The sequence below is a fragment of the Chaetura pelagica genome, unplaced genomic scaffold (genome assembly GCF_000747805.2).
Source record: "Chaetura pelagica isolate M959 unplaced genomic scaffold, ChaPel_1.0 scaffold2, whole genome shotgun sequence".
NCBI classification, from domain to species: Eukaryota; Metazoa; Chordata; class Aves; order Apodiformes; family Apodidae; genus Chaetura; species Chaetura pelagica.
In genome coordinates, this window is record NW_009952796.1 from 5,853,463 (window position 1) to 5,869,341 (window position 15,879).

General features: G+C 36.9%; 1 protein-coding gene across 2 annotated transcripts in view; it reads right to left on the reverse strand.

The window, feature by feature from the left end:
- The window catches only part of LIN9 (lin-9 DREAM MuvB core complex component), a 31,678-nt gene extending 16,027 nt beyond the window's left edge, over positions 1-15,651 (reverse strand). The window contains exons 1-6 of one of the 2 annotated variants that reach the window (XM_009994778.1): positions 15,615-15,651; positions 14,514-14,608; positions 10,202-10,306; positions 8,170-8,303; positions 4,434-4,559; positions 840-997 (exon numbers count right to left, since the gene is read on the reverse strand). In XM_009994778.1, the coding sequence (XP_009993080.1) occupies positions 840-997; positions 4,434-4,559; positions 8,170-8,303; positions 10,202-10,306; positions 14,514-14,516 (526 nt within the window). In that variant the 5' untranslated portion in view covers positions 14,517-14,608; positions 15,615-15,651. The remainder of the gene's footprint in view (positions 1-839; positions 998-4,433; positions 4,560-8,169; positions 8,304-10,201; positions 10,307-14,513; positions 14,609-15,614) is intronic. The other variant, XM_009994779.1, reaches the window with a different exon arrangement.
- Positions 15,652-15,879: the final 228 nt, after the last annotated feature.

A 15,879-nucleotide genomic window follows, 5' to 3' on the forward strand; every position in this document is an offset into this window, starting at 1 on the left:
CTACATCTTTTGCAACTAACCCTTTATATATATATTTTAAAGTCCACCAATTAAATGAAAGTAAACCCAGAAAAAATAATTGTATACAACAGAAATACTACCCAAATTTTGTCAAATTTATCTTTGCCAGTCAAGTATTTCCCAAATCTAATCCTTTGCTCTACACTTAGTTCTAAATAAAACACTACTTAATACCTAATACCTTCTGACTGATATTGTAGGCAAAAGTCAATTTCCAGACGATTTTGCATACCATTTCTCTTTGCTCACTTTCACTGATGAGTGCATAGTTAGCAAAAAACACTCAAGGATAGAGGTCTATGAGAGTGAGAAGCAGTGCATGCTTGCATGCCTGCTCTTCAGCAAGAATTAAGGGCAGCATTGCTGAAAGCAATGAACAGAAGTGGCTTGAGTGGGAGATGCCATGCCTAGACTTAAAAGCATCAGGATCACAAACAGACAAGATGGAGGAATTCAAGTTTTTCTAAAATTAGACAAAACTCATGGAATGTTTTTAACAGTATTCCTTCCTCAATTTTGTGTAAGTTTTTTTCAATAAGGCAATGTCATGCAGCTACACTGCAATACCAATTCTGTACCTGTTTCAAAACATATATTTTTATATTTATAAAAATTTATATTTATTTTAACATATTAGATTAGATTTAAAACCTTCATACAGCACTCAGATCTTTGTATTTAAGCATCTCTCTCTCTATAAGATTTATTGGATATACATTAAAAAAATTACACTGTGTAAAACTTACACAGCAGAAAAATAACTATGTTTTTAAAAAAATCTTTGCAAAATACTTGGCTATTTGTTTTTAAGAAATTACCTGTAACTTTTGTTCCTATTACAAGCGGTAATGGAATGTCTTCTGGAAGATCTTTGAACTGTGAAATATCTGCAACTTTGCGCTGCTGCAAGAGTCTTATTTTCTGCCGTTTCTGTTTTAACGCTGATCTCTCTTCCTCAAAGAATGCAGAGGAACACCTACAACACAATTAGGTAAAACTATACTTAAATTCAGAACTGAGAATGAAAATACACATATGTGAAAACACATCAAATAAATAGGCATGGTTTACAAATCACTGACAGAAAATGAAAAAGTTTGCAGTGAAGTTTGACGAGGATTCTGTTGAACAGATTTAGACAGTCTTACTCCCCAGAATTATTACTCCTAAAAGTAACAGTATATTTGAAAATACTGGTCAGGAATGCTAGCTGTTTGCATTAGATTAGAAAAGTACAACTTTTTAAGACTTTTTCTGCTTGTAGGAATCCACCTGGTGTCACAAGAAAGCTAAAGCAGGTCCTACATTCAGTCTACTCTGAGCATCAGTTCAATGCATGTAAGAATTACTTCCTGTAAGGTCCCTGGCTGCCATCACTTACTGATACATATAGTAGATCCCTTTCATATGTGCTCACTAGGCTCAATTAACTTCATATGAAAGGACACCAGTCTAGGAACATAGAAGTGCACTTCACTGTCTCTCGCACTCTGCACAGGTGCAAGCAAAACTCAACCACAACATCTCTATTCTGCAGATTAATTGTTCTGAGACTGATCATAGCAGAAGTATAAACTTGTTTGAACTTGAGCTACTGTGTAAAAATCAGATAAACTAGGTAATCTCTAGTGGTCCTCTCTCCCATTTTGGACAGGTGTGTGTGGGACTAGATGATCTTTAAGGTCCCTTCCAACCCTAGTCATTCTCTGATTCTATAAAAAACATGCCTGCAAGGCCCTTACTTGGTTTTCTTAATTTTTTCACTTTTAATCTACTGAATAGACATCATACATAAGGGAGATACTGAAAGCATAAAGACACTAAGGGATCAATCCCATGTCTCATTCCTTGTTTTAAAAAAAAGTTTCATCATTGTGTCAATGCAAGAAGTAATTTTAAAAAGGAGTACAGATGCTGTTGTAGGTGTGCTTAAAGTGCAGCAGCAGCTATTTATCAAACAATTTACTACCTTTGTTAATTGCTTTGCTGCAGTCAAATGCAATTTATATTTTTCTGTGAAACTCATATATATTGATTACTGATCAAGAAAAAATACTATTTTATGAGGTTATTTTAGAAGACACTGACAGCTCCCCCACCGGTTCCCCCTTCCATACTGCACATTATTTTCTATTTTAAATGCCTTCAAGATCTTCCTCAGTTGTTTACCAGGACTGAGCAGTCAGCTCCTTTATCCAAGGTGGCTTCTACTATTCTCTTACTGTATGCCAAAATAAATATTATCATATTTTCTCCTTTATACCCACCACTTAAGAGGGTTCCACAAAGCCATTTCACTATTCTCCAAAACTTCCCTTTCTTGCAACGTGTGTGAGAAGATCATCAAAAACTAAACTTCCAGGGTGCTGAGACCACTTTCATACTTAAGAGCAGTTTCACGCTTGCTTCTCTATATGCATACATCATTTGCCTTTTATTTTATACAGGGTTCCTAAGTTATATGGGGCACAGAGCATCTGTTTTGTCTAGTGTTTACAGTGTAAACATAATGAGATCTTAGTCCTAAGCAAGACATTAAAAAAATAAAGAAAAAAGAATGAACTGAAGCTGCAATGAACTTTAGTCAGGTGTGTTAAGTAAGGCACTGCACTGAGAGTTCCTTTACTTCCAGTCACTATCACCACAGAGGTTGTCACTATTCTTAGAAACTGTACCGTAGGTGTGTTTCCCATTCACCAGCTTACCACTGAAGAGCAGAATGTGTTTACCTGGTGTTGTGCATTGCCTAATGATCCTCCTTACAAATTTAAAATATCTGGAAAGGGATATGGCAGAGAAATAGAGACGGTGGTTGGAAGACTTACGCAAAGCTTATTTGGATAGTCTCATTTTAATATGTCATTTGCTTTGTATTTACTACTGGGGAGGAAAAAGTGTTAAATAATGCTTGCTACTGGATATGAACGTGAAGTAACAAAATAGAGGTCAGAGGTTTTCAATTTCATTAAGGTGAACAGAGTGACTAATCACAGCAAGTCAGAAAAATAAATTTTAAAAAAGGCAATATAAGCTTGAATAATAGTTCTGATCACGTCCAAGGTCTGGCATCAGAAACATCAGATATTGCCTGATGTTCTTTGACCTGTGCTCTTAGAAAAACAAATTCAAATGCTAGTATACTAATCACTGACCTTGGAGGTCACTACAACAGCAGTTACTGTTTTATTACTAGCTCAGATGTCCTTAAAAGAGAGTCTCAGATCCAAATCCTGTAGGTCATGGAGGCAGAAAGTGTTAGCAATGTGTTTCTAACTTAGAGCAATTCTCCAACCCCATGCCCCCCAAATGTATTTAATCAAGGTCATCCCATCTTCATGCCATTTCTATGAAAAAATTAAGAGGAAAACTATGGTACAGATCACATTGCAACCTCATTACTTTTCTATATAGGCTTTTTAAGGGATTGAACATTCTTTTCAGTTTCTACCTCAGACACGAGAATTTGAACTAATAGAGGAATCAACACCATCATGTAGATGTAGGACAAGCATATCGGAGCTTAATTCATATCCATTGCTATTTCACAACCCCAATGAAATTTATACAGACTTTATACAGACCCCATTTAGACTTGGGGTTACTTAGGCATGAGTCTCTCTTTTGTGAAACACTAACTATATGGCAGCTTAACAAAAAAACAAAACACCACCACCCATCCTCCTCCTCCAAAACAAAACACCACAAAAAAAAACCAACCCAACCCCAAAGATTAAAAAAGGAAATTGTAACAATGGTCCAACAGACTGCTGCATAAGGCATCTCAGAGATGAGTTCCTCCCTGAGGTTTCTCTTCTGTAAGCTAAGTTGTATAGGCAGTCTGTAAAAAGACTGAACTGAATCAGTGGATTTAAAGAATTTAGAGAAAAACTAGACCCTTCATGAAATTTGAATTCTTCTGTACAATGTGTAATATTTTATAGCTGACTTTTTCCTCTCTGTTTTGGGAGCCAAGCCAGGGAAAGTTAAGGATCTCTAAAATGGTTTAAAAAAGAATAAATAAGATGGAAACGTGCGCTTGTTTTGCCCATGACGAGCTCAGTTACAGCCAGAAAAAAATCTTCCTGAAAAATTTGCCTTGCATGTCAGAAAGCACTGCAGCACAGAGGATACATACCCTAATTCGGATACTCTGTTATCTGAAGTGGGAAGAGAACATTTCAAGTATAGGCTCATGAGAACTACATGGACTGAACAGTTGCATATAAGGAATAGGGTGTGTGGGGGAGCAAGATGTGTGCTCAGAGAACACCTTTTCAATAAAATGTTTTTCTACTCTCAGCTATTATTTTCCTTTACTATCTGCATGCTGCACACTGAATTATTCTAGAAGTAAGTTCCAGTAACATCAAAACCACATGTAGTTACTAGTTGAAAAGTAAAAAGAAAATTACCTCCGTGGTTTTCCCATTAACCGTCTGATTTTCCCCCACTCTACTCTTGTCAATTTTCTGGTTTTCAAATTTGGAAAAGATTCCTTCAGACATATACAGAAGTCATTATCGCCTTCAAATAGTGGTCTGTTGAAACATAATTGGTTCTCTGTTAAGTACTCTTAGTAAACCACAGTCACAAGATTCCAAAAAACATCCATTACAAGAAATACATTGAAAATAAAAAGTATAATTTAGTTATATAAACCAGACAGTCCTATTCCAATTACAAATTTAACCTGAAATAACTGAAAACAAAGACAGAAAGTTTCCAGGACTAGTGTTCTCTTTGAGCCTTACTGTCAGGGATGTTTCAGCTGTTCCTCTCGGTTGTTACTACAGGGAAACATCTGAATTCATCCTGCTCACCTGTGGAGGCAGGTAACAAGTGGTGTCCCTCCAGGGTCAGTACTGGGACCAGTGCTGTTCAACATCTTTGCTGGAGACATGGACAGTGAGATTGAATGTATCCTCAGCAAATTTGCTGATGATACCAAGCTGTGTGGTGTGGTTGACACCTTAGAAGGAAGGGATGCCATTCCGAGGGACCTTGACAGGCTGGAGAGGTGGGCCAGTGCCAACCTCATGAAGTTCAACAAGGCCAAGTAGAAGGTCCTGCACCTGATTCAGTGCAACCCCAGGCATGAATACAGGCTGGGGGAAGAATGGCTGGAGAGCAGTCCTGAGGAGAAGGATTTGGAAGTGGTAGTTGATGAGAAGCTTGACATGAGCCACCAGTGTGTGCTGGAGCCCAGAGAGCAACTGCATCCTGGGCTGCATCAAAAAAAGTGTGGCCAGCAGGGCCAGGGAGGTAACTCTGCCCCTTTGCTCTGGTCAGACTGCACATGGAATACTGGGTACAGTTCTGGTGCCCTCAGCACAAGAAAAATATAGACCTGTTGGAAAGGGCCCAGAGAAGGGCCACCAAGATGATCAAGGGCCCAGAGCACCTCTGCTATGAAGACAGGCTGAGAGAGTTGGGGCTGTTCAGCCTGGAGGAGAGAAGGCTCCCGGGAGACCTTATAGCAGCCTTCCAGTGCTTGAAGGGGGCCTACAGGAAAGCTGGGGAGGGGCTTTTCATCAGAGAAGACAGTGATAGGACAAGGGGTAATGGTTTTAAACTGAGAGAGGAGATATTTAGATTGGATATTAGGAAGAAATTCTTTACTCTAACAGTGGTGAGGAACTGGAATGGGTTGCCCAGGGAGGTTGTTGATGCCCTATCCCTGGAGGTTTTTAAGGTCAGGTTGGATGAGGTTTTGTGCAACCTGATCTAGTGGTAGGGTTTCCTGCTCATGGCAGGGGGTTTGTAACTTGATGATCTTTCAGGTCACTTCCCACCTTAATGATTCTATGATTCTAAAAAGGAAGGGACAATATGATACTGAGAAATAGACAGTACCTTTTTACTAAATTCATTCAATTACAACCCAGATTCTCAACAGAGGGTTCTAAAACACAGGAATTAGAGCCAACTTGTCATTCCCTACAACTATACATGTGAGACTTTTGTTATACCATACCATGAGTCCACTACAAAGCAGATGAGTATTATAGAAGTGACAGTTCAGAGAACCTATGAACTTAGAAATTTCTCTTTGATTCTGCAACCTGTCTGTATCTCTTTATCACTGCCTTTTACTTTGTAGTACTACATCCTTCTTGGGCTGAAGAGACAAGGGAGCAGCAATAGATATACCCATCTGATGGCAGGTTAATCATTAAAGACTATATGCAATTGAAAGAGATCTAGACTGGTGAGAACAACGAATTACTGCATCCTAGATAAAGCAACTTTTTTCCACTCTCGGCAGGGTGCAGAGGTTTAGAGAGGAATATCCCCAAACACAGAACAAAGAGGATCTTGGAAGCAACACTGCTTTCAAATATAGAGGGTGGTGGGAAAGAGGGAAGGTGCATAGAAATAAGGAGACTCAGGCCAGAATGGACGTTTTTACAGTAGAAAGGTCTGCAGCTGTGGCATAAAGTTGCTGCTAAGCAGGCAAACTGTAAACCCACAGCATCCACAGAACTGAAAGCACTGGGAAATGGTGTAAGCAAGCTACAGCTACATCTGTTTCTGAGGGCCTACGATCACTGTAAAGTAGCTCTGTAGAAGTCTCTGTGTGTCAGAACTCAATGGGATTTTACAGTAAACAGCAGCATAGAGAGAATCCAACTGTAACAGCTTCAATAACCACAGATGGTGGTTGTAGAGATTAAAATATTTCAGAAACTTATAGTTGACATGGCATTTAAATTGATTATTTAAATTTCAGATGAGACAATTTGATTAAAATGTGTTGTACTATGAGCTATATCTTAGCAGTGGACAGTTGGCTCTATGCTTTAAAATCCTTTAAGCTTCTCATTAAGTCTAGATCATATCACTCAAAACAAAATAAAAATGTTTCTTTCAAGGATACATAGTTTCTTAGCAAAATGTTATATCTTAACATGATCATATCTTACTAATGTTACAAGCATACACTGACAACTATCAAAGTTTTTCAGAATAACCTGATGAAGTAGAATTCTAGTCTACTGATAAGACTTACAGTTCCTCAGACAATTATTTGAGAGAATACACTAGAAGTTCTAAAAATCATAATTATAAATGTCACATATTAAAATCACCACTAGGAATAATTAGTGTTTGGGTTCTTTGCTTTTGATTTTTTTTTCTTTGTGATTTGTTTTGTGTTTTTTTTAAATAAAGGGAGGAAGAATGGAAAGACTACTTCTTTCAAAGGAATTAAATCCTACAGATGATGAATTTCAAACTAACAAAAACGGACGTGTAATTTTTCTACTTGTGATGAACATATCCTAAAATGTTTTTCTGTTTCTATGAGTGCCTTCTCAGTCAAGTAAAAAACCCACAGTAATCATTATTAAAACAGGAAGGAAAAACAGTAATTATTTTGTTATTAATAACTTCTGGAGAAGAATGCTTGTCAACTCTGAAGCTGTTCTTTAGAATGTTAAGTAGTAGTGTTCCATGTATTATCTAGTCTGTGTAGATTTTAAGTTTCCATTAATCAATAATGATTTTTCCATTTTAGAATTTTTACTTTTTCATTATTAGGGACTAAATGTAAATGGTTATTTTAAAGAATTCACACCATGTTGCTAGTGGTGTTAAGAGAACAAATGCCAGACTCTGAGACACGATTTGCAGAAATGGTCTAGGAGACAAATTAGGAGATCCAAGGACGCTAGTATCTAGACAACAGCTGAATAAGTCACAACCAGGAGCTCTAGTAGTGATCACAATAAAAACAGGATGATGGGGAAGAAAAACCTGAAATCAACATTTACACCTTTTAGGAAAGCAGCACCTTATGAAATAGCAGTCTCCTTCCCCTCCCCATGTCTAAAACCAACTCAAGGATTCAAAAAATCTATGTGTTCTGATAACTTCATGATTTAGGGACTAAACACATTATGAATAACATCTTGTATTTGGTAGAGGCAGAGGTGATAAAAATATAATTATTTCCATGAAGAAAAGCGTTCCACAGAAGACTACCCAAGGAACTAGCAAAGTAGGTTGCTCATTATAAAAAAAGAACGCCCACCCCCAACAATGAATAATTTTTGATAACTAATAATTTAAGAATAAACTTTGGAGCTCAAATTCAGAGAATGACTTATTTCTATAAAAATAAGAGATAATTATGTAAAACAAACATACTTATCTATATTTGAATAGAACCATTCGTATATGCACCACTTGTGAGCTTTGGGAAGTTTGAGCAGGTTACGAAGCCGTAAACCAATCTTCTGTGATACTTTCTTGTCTGGTGTTGACATTGTTGCATTAAACTTCTATGTAATAAAATAAAGGAAAACAGTTAAACACAGTCTAATATTCTTCAATAATCAAATAATTAAACTAGATTTTATTGACAAAAGTTTGCACATCAATAATTGTTACATTTTAATTGCACATACTGTTTCATGACAATTTTTTTGTTGCAGATCAATAATAATCCTTATTGCACTATATCAGCAATACAATCAAACAGATGGCGAACTTTAGGAGGATCGATACAACAAACTATCTATACGAAGCTCTTCTAACAGAAACATTTTCCAATACCGAAACTATTGAAACAACAACAGCATGGCACTAAAGTAAACACAGACTTGAAATGTTTGAGGCACCACTGAACACTGCCTCAAGTGAGCACATGTGATGTCGTGGCTCAGATACCACAGCCACAAGCACCAACTGCCTCATTGGCACTAGTGCTTCTACTCTTGATAACTCTTTTTCAACTGAGGATGAAGCTAGCACAGGAACATCATACAGTCAAAGCTTTGAGCAGAGTGTCTACTTTTTATAAAACTGCAGGCATAACCAGTGTGGACATAGGCAGTCAAGTTTTAACTATATATGAAAACTATTTTATAAATTGCAGAAAAGACAATGTTTTAGATTGCATGCATAATACACAGACCTGTGTTTAAACGAGACAGTAGAAAAAATAACTGTGCAATTGTTTTCCAGGGACAGTTCTCTTAACTACCAGAAAGGAAAAACTTATTCTCAAAAAGCTGTTCTTTTTCTTGCAAATATTAGTTTAACTGGGTCCCCATACCATAATCAGTTGTTACCCTTTCTCAAATGCTCAAAAATATTTTGACCTTTAGTAGCAGCAATAATAAAGCATAAGGTAGGCTCCTTGCTGGCTCCTGCGGGACTTAATCACTACTTCCTTGATACAGTTCCCCTTTATCCCGCTGGAACTCTAGAAAAAGAAAAGCTTAGGCGGCCAGCAAAACCTGTGAGATACTGCATCTGTAGTCCCTCACAAATGTTTATCTAGCAATCAGTGGACCTCCTGAACCAGACACTTAAGTACAAACCAACTGGGCAAACATTATCTATGCCTATCTACTCTTAAGAAATCATGGCAATGAATAGAGAGAAATGTCATGGTCCTAATCTCTGACAAAACAGACTCAGCAAAATGGCAACTTCCCCATTCAACACTGCACAGTGAAGTTCTAAAGGCAAATAAGACCAGTATTCCAATAGTACTTTTTCAGCATGACAAATTCAGGCTTGTAAGGTGATAGTACAGAGAAGTGATTTGGATGACAAAAGTATTGGAGAGCCAATTTTTTGAGATTAAGAGATGTTGCCCTAACATAGAAAATAAAGGCTGAGAGAAATTACAGTTGGCCTTTCATGCTACATCAAGGTGCAGACAGTCAAGCGGAATAGAAAAACCAGCTATTTGAACTGGAGGACAATCTTTACAGGATCAAGAAGGTATAGATGGCCATGAATACACTTAGACTACAAATCTAAAACAAGTTCCTGTTAGAATACATTAAGTTGTATAACAGTCTTTTAAATTTTGTAGTCAGTGCAAGAAAGCTAGCCAGTTTTTAACTGAATTTGGGCAGACTACAGGATACGATGGTTTGTGAGAGCAACGTGGGCAATCAGTCTGGAATCCTTTCTCGCTCTGTATGCTTATGTCCAGAATAGAAAAGAAGAGATACTCCTATAAACAAACTGAAGAATCCAGTTTGTGAGGCAGAGAAATTGTCTGTTTTGAATTGTGGCTTACTCCTAGAAACAGCTTTCCTCACAAGAATATTCATAAACTGATAATGCAACTTGAAAAGCAAAAGTATTCTAATTTTCAGCTAATATAGATAGGCTTGATCCTCTTTTTTCTAAAAATATCTGCATCTATGTAGGTAGGTACCTGTGGAACCATCGCAACCTTCTGATTTCTTTTGGGTGACCTTGTGCTTATTTGTCTGTTGTCATCTTCACAGAAGAGTCGACTCCGTTTTGAATTTCTGAAGGGCTGCATGTATCAAAATTAAGAATGAATTACAAGAAAAAAAAAGTCTGATTTCTCATTTCATGCATAGAATTCACAGTGAGAGAAATGTAATGCCTTTTTTCTTGCGACCTTGGTTTTAAGGCACATGGTACACAATAAATAGAGTCTCCTAGCAGTCAGAGAGCTAAGGGCTGAGATAAGAGAAGAAGGAATTTAGGATTCTATGCTTTCCAGTGCTAACTATAACCCATTACTATACTGCTGGCCCAGTTCCACATAAGTATTTAGAAGCTAATTCCCACTTGTTTCCAGAAGAGTTAGGTGTCTAAACACTTGTGCATCTAAGCCTAAAATAGTCCTTGCTTTGGCTATGGGCACATCTGTTAAACTATTCTCAATTTTGAATAAAAAAGTTTATTCAAACAGCGTATTTGTTTTGGTATGTTCTCAGTAAAAACATTGACTGGATATGAAATTTTGGCAAAGATTTCTTATGAGTCTAATAAAGTAGTGTGGGCTTGTTGCTTCTTTAACTCCTTGAAAGTGCCTACACTGCAAAATCCTAAGAAGACGAAGTCTAAAGAAACTAAAGCTTGAGTAAATTATGTGAAAATAGCAGAAAATAATTTAGAATTTATGCTAACTAAAAATTACTTATGGGCTAAGATCTTATACCTCAAAGAATTAGAAGGCTGATTGAAAACAAGAAAGCAAATTGCAAATATGCATAACGAAAAAAAATACTTCCATTTAGTTATTCTTCAGCATTTTACCCTATGATAAAAGCTTGAGAGCAAGCAGCTTTTCTTTCCATTAAGATTTTGTGGCCCAGATACAAGAACCATCCACAACTGAAATGTGATTCCTTTTCTAGAATTCCAAGACTGCATCCTGCAACATTCCTTCTACTTCAAACTATTTACAAAGATGATAAGTGCAGAAATAAATGCAGATTTCAATTCTTTCAGTAGAGATTGTGCAAGTGCTACAAATTGATATGGATATGAAATCTATAACACTCATAATGTGAAGAATATTGAGGACAAAGATAAGCCCTTAATAAGTGTCAGAAAGAAAGTAAATCAACAAAGTGAAATAAAACTTCACTAATAAGCAGTCACACTTAAGAAAGACATTTAATAAGTCTGTGACCGATTAGAGCAGCTGCTTGAAAAATGATTAGTGCTGGCAAAAAAAAAAAAATCAGTCTGTCACATGACATGAGAATAGCTGGAGCTTTCCCAGGGAAATGTGCCTTTCTTACTCTGAATTATATATATTCTATAATTATACAGGTGTATTTAGGTAACAGTACTGCCCTGTATGTGCTAAAAATCTAAGCACATTCAGCACACAGAACGTCCATTCCTTGTAGATGTTACAAAGCAGGATAAAGATACAGACTGAATAGAGGAACCATATATTGGTAAGGTAACCAGATGGTGCCCAAATCATATTAACACAGTAATTGGTTTATAATATTAACTGTTATGGATGTTGGTTTTTTTCTCTTTGCATCTTCCAAATCACTAAACCTTAAGAACAATCTTAAATTTCAATTACAATGCCTTTCTGTTCTCTTACAACATCTCTGCCATCCTTGACAAATCATCACTCTAGAAAACAAAGGTGAGAACTATTCTAACTTTTGAGCAAGAAAACATATCCACAGTCCTGTTCCAACAATAAAAACCTCTTACATCGCAGAACTCCAGAACTTTGTAATCACAACATTCTGCCCACAGGATGAAGCACCAGGTTCCTATTGAATATTTGCAATATTTTAGTCTTGACATTTGAGTTGCTGGTTCCAGAACATTTTTCTCCCAAACATCTATACAGCTCTTCTTGATTTTCAGACACTACACCAGATGAGAAGCATGTCCCATCGCAGGGACCCAAATGCTAAAACAATCCAGACAAAACTTAAGGGTGCGTTCCACCTTATACCAAGGCTATGATCCAGATCAAGAGAACTGTTTACAACCCTCAACACGAGCTCCTAGATTCTGTTCCAAGTCACTATTCTAAATGACACAAGTGTTTAATCTCTCTGGATTGCCAGTGCCTCAATCAAGAATAAAATAACAAGTCTTGCAAAAAGGTATAATCCATGCTAGCTAAATAGGTCAAGGTGTTTTTGGGAAGATTATTCAACAAACAGTACAATGTATCTGCAAAACTTCCAGTGTTCAGGGAACTCAAACTAGTACAGAAGACTACATCACATCTCAGCAACATGAGCCACTGCTAACACATCAGACTCTACTTTGATCTTTCTCCCAGCTTTCTACAGCATACTGAGATACATTCCAAGTCCTTATTTTTAATACCTACAGCCAGAATAACTAAAGATTGAGAAAGTTTTCTTAGAAATGTTATGGCTAGTAACTTCAGTTCTTTAGCACATGTGATCTTCCAAGTTACAAGCAAGGTTTGCTTCTGTCAGAAGATGAGAAATCCTGTGTGGAAAAGCTGAAAACTGTGGCGTGAACTCTGGCAGGAACCAAGGGCCACCACAAAGTCCTGGTCACTGTCTGGAACTACATTTTGTAGAGCTTACATTCTGCAGCATAAACACATAGCAACATGTGTGCATATATACCTGCATGAATCTCACCAAAATGAATACCTTCTCTAAGTTTCTCTCTAAATGTAGATATCACAGAACAAGCTACTTTTGATAGATGTTAGCTACATTGCTTAATGCACTACTGGATGCCACTCAGATATTTTTATTATGTGCAGAGCAAGAAGTGTGGTAAGTTTTCAAGCATAATGCTTCCCTTCAAATAAACAGTTCACAAAAAATAATGAGGTGAATAAAATCAGGTTGGTGTCCTAGCCTGAGCCAAGATGAAGCCTACTTTCCTTTTACTGATTTTTTTTTTTTTTTCTTCAGTGAACTCCTTTTAAGCAGCACACAAGATTTTCAGCTAGTGGACTGATAATGCCTGGATGTTTATAGTTAGTGCTGAGAGACCAAGGACATTTTCCTCTGTTTGTTCAATCTGGTGTTTTGGATATTAAAGGAACAGAAAAGTCATATCTGCAACCCTCCCATAGGGAAGAGTAGACTAAACAGACAGAAAAACCAGCCAGAGATACTCCATCCCATTGAATTGAGGGATCATGGAAATCAAGCCCCTTCCTTTTTTGTTTTCCCTTCACTTCCATCCATGGCCAGCATCCAGGAAGGACTCCATTCATCCATCACTGTTGATCCCCAGTCCTGTGCATTCCTGATCCTCACAACTCTCCCCTCAGCTCCTGTCTGCTCTGCTGCTCTCTCCAGCAGCTCTGGGACATTTCAGAACCGCTCACAACCCAGAAGATGTCGTGGGAGTTGCTGGGGGTAGGGGAGGCAACAGTGTTTTGCACATTCCTGAACACATTTTTGTAAAATTGTACATATTTTCTTTATCATTAGGATTTAATTAAAGGTGTCTAGTTTAGTTTTCAATTTGGGAAGTCCCTGTCTTAATTCTCTCTCTCCTTTTCCTACATGGGTGGGAGTTGTTGTCATTGGTTTAATTTTGGTCACAATTACGGTGGCCCCAAAAGAGTACAGGTGAAAGATTTGTCTAACAATTGAGACAAGTATTTCATATTCTCTCCAGGGTGTAGTCAAGAGAGCACATGGTATTACAGATACAGACAAACAAGGTACTGGGTACAGTATAGCTGGTGGCAAAATCAAACAAAAAAAAAAATCACATAATTCAGTAGGGTAGACAACGTTGACAATAATTGAGAAATGCTCAAATGTGATACAAAGGGAAAATAAACAACTATGAATATTTCAAAGAGAGGAATAGTCAACTCAAATGCTAGACACATGGCCTTGGAGGCTGCAGGATCATCAGCTTTCATTTACCCACCCCAAGGCTGCTCTTTAATATAAGGTCTCCTGTGAGACCTCTCAGAATACTACATGACACTGACATTCCTTTATTTTTATTAAAATCTGTCCTGCAGAAGGCAGCACTTGCTTTACGAAAAAGAGAAAATTATTATAAGCTATCTTGAACAAGGTCATCAATGTAATTTGTTTGATTATTCACTTGTTAAATACATTTTAACCTCTTATTCAAATAGCGCAGACCACTTGTAAAGGACAAAGTTTAACATTTGGAAGCTATGAAACTATAAATCTCAGCCAAATTTTTTGCTCCTTAGATTTATGGTATTTTACCAAACATGAAGTTGTCTTTTTATTCCTTCTTACCATTTCCACTGCAGAACCAGCATTCTTGCTTTTCCAAAGGGGTGCTTTCTGCAGAGGATTATACTTTTCATTCCACGAACTGGATAAACTTCCCTCTGTTGTAAAGGAATAATGTAATTAGTATACATACACATAAATGTATGCTTTAACATAGCTACTATCCAAAGCTAGTATAATGTCATCAACTACTAATACATTTTTGTTATTTGCAACATCATTTTTGAGTTCAACTACAAGGGGATTTTAATTTAAATATTTTTCTTAAATGGTTCTGAACTCCAATTAAAAAAATTGAAAGAGATATTCAGTACAAGGAGAAACATGAACAAAATGGTTTTTACTTCTGACAACATTTAGATTTCTTGAAACCTCCTGTGGTCCAATCAGTTACTTCTACTTCTAGGTTGACACACAGCTAGATAACTGTACTGTGGCTGTAACTGAAACTTGGAGAAGATAAAGCTCTAAAAGACCCAGCCTTCTTCTGGTTCTAAAAAATTAATAGGTGGGTACAGAGCAACATGTAAATAAACTTTTATTAAAATAGACCTAAATTAGTTACAATTTATTAAACAGACCACATTTTCTTCCTTGCATAATAAAAGCCTTGTAATACGTAAAGAAACTTCTATTGTTGGGCAGATTACAAGTATTCCGAATCTGCATTAAGAAAACTTCATAGAAAAATATGTAAGAAACGGGTTTTTAATTTAGCCCACAACTTGCTGAGACAAAACACAATGGGATTGTGAAATTACTTCCTAATGTAAATTTTGTCAAATGTACAGGTCTCACTAACAATCCTTCTCCTATCTCATCCTCAAGAGAGAAAAGATTACCTCAGTTTTCTCATAAAGCCTAATGCCTAGGCAGTACTTAGGAAGAAAAGACGTTTCAGGAATTTCACTCAGAAGAGCAGTGTCTAAAACCACCACAATATATGTAGTTTCAACCACTATGGATTATTTGTCTATGGAAATAACAATCACATTTCAAGAAAAGATCATCTTCAGTGTGATATTCTCAAACTTTCTGAACCCAGAAACTAAGTACACCTGAAATGCAGATTGGGTACAGGTAAATAACACGTTAATTTCTTACCTTTCAAGCTCACAAGGGCTTTTGCTGAAGAACCTGCAATATATCAAAAGGTCCACATAAATCCTAAGTTATTTCACATCATACAACCTATGCACAATCTACTCATTCTTAACTAATTCTTAGTCAGAAAGTGGAATTTAAGTCTTTTACAGCTGAAAGAGTGAACCCTGTGCACCCTCCATGGCACTAAATATAGCATTGTATGTTTATTATGCAATAAATCTTGAAAGCCTATATTAATGTCCTGTTTCTGGGTTTTTTCCTT